Here is a 4439-nt window from a genome sequence, read left to right on the forward strand (position 1 = left end):
ATTAAAAGTAGATAGTCTAAACGAACTTTTTGAAGAGTCAAGAGAAACTGGGATAATTTAAACTTGTGGGTCCCTTAGGTTGTTGGGCTTCGTGGACGCCATTAAAACTCATTCACAATTTTTGAAGTGGTTGTAGTGCATAATTATGGGGCGTCTTTAAGTAGGTTTTGCACAACAATTTGAAATGACCACTTTTTTACCCTTGCATGTATAACAGATTCCACAACGTGTGTCATTACTACCCAAAAGCCAGAATAATAACTATAAGCAATTAAGTCACATATGTAGACAACCAAAAAAAAAGGTCAAAATCTAATGTACCATTTGAATATGTGGGTGCACAAAGTTAGCTATAATGGCTACTAATACATTTCCAATTGTTCTTAATTATAGATTGAAGTATAATTTATCTATAACTTCTCTAACAATATGTAATAGATCTCGCACAACACAATTATATAGAAAAAATAGTATCACTCCAACGATGGATTATTCAAATTATTAAATCAAAAAAGTAAAAATTTATTAATCATAAAAAACGACTACAAAGCAAAAATGGCCAACAGTCCAGCAAAGAAGAGAGAGTTATCCATTTCTAACCTTCTCATCTAATTAACAAATTATAAGAATATATGAACAAATTTATAAAATTACACTAAAAAATTATTTAAAAAATAAAAAATTAATCTTATGATTTGAAACTTAGCTCTTAATTACAGAACCAATTTCCAATGATTCGAAGCTTCACCCTTAATTATAGAACCAACCTCTCCATACCCTCTCTTACAATGTGCAATATATCCCACACCACACAAAATTAGACATTGGCAGTCACTGCAAGAGGTAGATTACTACCCAGACATTCCTCTTAACGAGCCATCCTCTTGACATATTCACCATAACTACCAGACCCATCCCCGTCGTCCACCCGGTGGTCATAAGCATACCCACCATGGCTGGAAATATCCATTCCTGCGACCTCCTCATCTCTCGATATTCTCAGCAAATTCATCTTCTGCAACCCAAAAAAGAGCGGCCCCATGGTGACCGAAACCCACCCGGCAATAACCAGAATCTCCACAACCTGAGCCCCAATCAGTCCCCAACCGCCACCCATCAACACCCCAAACGGCCGACCCGCCGAACCATAAATCTGAACAACAAAATCCTCCCTCGCAAACAATCCCGTAAACAAAACTCCCCAAGCTCCACACCCGCCGTGCAACTGAGCAGCCTCGAGCGGATCATCAAACTTCACCTTACCCGCCAGCAAATTAAACCCAATCAACACCCAAGCCGCCACAAATCCACACACAATAGCCGCCCAAGGATCCACAACAGCGCAACCCGAGGTAATGGCCACAAAACCGCCAAGCAATCCGTTGCAGACGTCCAGCAAGTTCCAGTGCCCGGCCAGGACCCGTCGGCCGAACAAAGTTGTCAGAGCCGCGGTCGACCCGGCAAGAGTCGTAGTAACCGCAGTCCGGCCGACCGCAGATCCGTAGGTTTCCAAATCCCCTGTTGAGGACTCCACTGAGAGGATATTGATAAACGAACCGGCATTGAAACCGTACCAACCGAACCACAACAGAAATGTCCCCAGTACAACGAGCGTTCCACTGTGACCGCGCATGGCGACGGATCGACCGAATGCATCGAACCGTCCGACCCGTGGGCCCTCAATCAACGCCCCCCACAGACCCGCCACACCTCCCACCATGTGAACGACACCGCTACCCGCGAAATCTATCGCGCCCGACCCGAACAATAAGCGGTCGGTCCGACTCGCACTCGCCCAACCGTCGGGTGACCAGATCCAATGTGAGACCACCGGGTACACGAACCCGGTCAGCAGGGAGGAGTATATCAAGTATGCCTCAAATTGCGTTCGTTCGGCTATGGATCCACTCACGATGCCTGCGACCGCAATGGCGAAGGCCCATTGGTAGAGAAAGTAGCTGTAGTCGTATGTTTCATTGGGGATGCCCGTCAGAGCAAAGAAGTAATGGCCGATGAAACCGTTCGCCCGGGGACCTGTTCCGAATGCGAAGGCGAAGCCGAAAAGATAGTAGAAAACACCCCCTGTGGCTGCGTCTATGACGTTTGTGAGCATTATGTTCATGGTGTTCTTCGCCCGCACTGAACCAGCGCAGAGCATCGCGAAGCCCAGTTGCATTGTGAAGACCAGATATGCTGAGAAGAGCAGGTACACTGCGTTTATTGCTTCTATGATTGCAGCATTTTGGGTGTTCAGGTGAGCCCCTGTGGGCTGCATGAGAAGGCTTTGGAATGGAGCCATTTTGGGGTCTTTGGCTGCTCTGTTGAACTGTGATTTCAATTCGGGAATCCTTAAAAAAATCAGTTTTTGTAGGATTCCCAAATCATGGATGCTAAAATCTCAGTTTTGGGCTGCTTTGACTGCTGTAATTTCAATTTGGGTATTCGAAAAAAAGATTCAATTTTGTGCTAGAGAAATGGATGCTAAGATCTGAACTCGAATCGGGAACAACCAATGGAGGAATTAGGAGAGTAAAGTACCGGGTGTCTTTCGTTGGACTTGGCTTTTTCGGGTGGAAGGGCTGGTGAGAGAACAGAAAAGGGAAGGTGAAAAGTAAGTCTACCTACTCTTCAACGAGTTTCATGGCTTTCAGCGACATGGGTATTAAACTCTGTTCTGCGACGACTTTTTGTATTAGCTTGTTTCAATGAGGCTCGTGGTCGCGATTCCAGACCGCACACGTTAGATTTCATTATCAGTTTATCCGGAGCACGTATGGACCAAATTGGGCCGAAGCCATTGGATCATATAATGTATGTTAATGAAGATATTGTTTTGATAATATGAATGATTGGGCAAATGGTACAGTACTATTAATTTTATATTACAGTACTATGTAAGAATCGTGTAACCATTGTGAAGCAGTTGCTCTCTGTAAAACAGAATAAGCAATGATTTATTATTTTAACCTGTTTTAATGAAGTTATATTTTATTTTACCAGTTAGGTGACCTATATTATCAGTCGATACAAGAATCTGTCAACCATTAGTGTCAGTAAATTTAAACTTCTTAGGCTTAATTCCAGTGCTCGACAATTGTGTTGCTAAGTCTGCACTACATCAGGGATGTAAATTTGTTTAGTGGGGAAGATGATCTTAATGTGCAGTTTTTCAATATTTAAACCATGAAAAGAACAATGACAAAGGGAAGTCTCTCGGCAAGAATTTAGCCACTAGAGACATATAAAAACTTGGCATTTAAACCCTTACAAATAATGGTACTTTTTTAAGCCATTGGAGGCTTGCTTCAAGAAGATTTCTAATGGAAAAAGGTATGGGGTAGAGCTTTACAATATAATCAAGTTGTAATTTATGTGGCATTCACATTTGTTTATTTTGGGATTATAGATTTAGTTTTGATGATCATTATACTTTTTTATTTTTTAGTATCAAGGTTTTTTTCATTTTTTTTTTTTCTTATTGGCATCTAGATTCTAATTGTATATAACATGATGCGTGTGATACTCATATAAGATTTGAAAGTGTTTATATTTTACTTTATTTAGATGTGGATGTATACATATATGCATGTTTTAAAAAGATGTTGATATTAATCTATTGACACTCTAGATGTTAGCTATTATCATATTCCCATGTTTGAATGATGTTCATTGATAATGAACTATTTTAAAGACATGTTGATTATACAATTTATGTGATGTTATATACTATTATGTTATTTTATATTGATTTATCTATTATAAAAAGTACACTTGTGTGAATTAAATGTGTGGATAAAGGGTTCTCTCTCCACCTAAATATGTAAATTTGGGTTATTTCCCCAAGGGTGGTTATATTAAAGATGACACATCAAGCCTAATATGTTTTCTAAACCCTATCATACTTAAAATGAGAATTTAAGTTGTGTCTCATAGACATCAAGTTGATTTATATTTGAATTGGTGGTGGTTTTGAAGTTTTCTTCTATTATGGTTGAATTGTGATTGCATGTGTTAGCAAGAAAAATCGGAAACATGAACCAAAATTTTGAGCCCCAAGTACTTTCTTTGTGTTATATTATACCCTAGGTCCTACTCAATTATACAAAGGGAGAAAGGAGTTAATCCAGACAAAGCGCTAACTACTTAACAAGATATGAGAACCATGAAACATTCAATAGACATAACATAATATACATATAATTTTAGTATATTGATATTATCAAGATCGATCATGTACATTCATTTTATCCTTGTATCTCCTATTACATCATATACACAAATCTTATATTATCCCTTCTATCTTCTATACATACTTCTTCTTACTCTTACATTTCTCATACTTTGTTATATATATGTGTGTGTGATGTGACCCATCTATTCTATCCCTATTCTAGATGATGTATTTTCAATCTCAAGTTTCGCAAGCTCTTTGCAGTGAA

The 4439-nt window shown here is 39.4% G+C and overlaps 1 protein-coding gene across 1 annotated transcript; it reads right to left on the reverse strand.

Moving 5' to 3' along the window:
- Window positions 1-570: 570 nt before the first annotated feature.
- LOC131070278 (ammonium transporter 1 member 3) lies at window positions 571-2771 on the reverse strand. The gene has a single exon (XM_058005786.1). The coding sequence runs from the start codon at window positions 2297-2299 to the stop codon at window positions 869-871; it is 1431 nt and encodes a 476-aa protein (XP_057861769.1). The 5' UTR covers window positions 2300-2771; the 3' UTR covers window positions 571-868.
- Window positions 2772-4439: the final 1668 nt, after the last annotated feature.

Source organism: Cryptomeria japonica, chromosome 4, assembly GCF_030272615.1.
Source record: "Cryptomeria japonica chromosome 4, Sugi_1.0, whole genome shotgun sequence".
Classification (NCBI taxonomy): Eukaryota; Viridiplantae; Streptophyta; class Pinopsida; order Cupressales; family Cupressaceae; genus Cryptomeria; species Cryptomeria japonica.

Bases quoted from the DNA above. Each gene is read 5' to 3' on its own strand.
- LOC131070278 (XM_058005786.1), bottom strand. From the start codon at position 2,299: ATGGCTCCATTCCAAAGCCTTCTCATGCAGCCCACAGGGGCTCACCTG.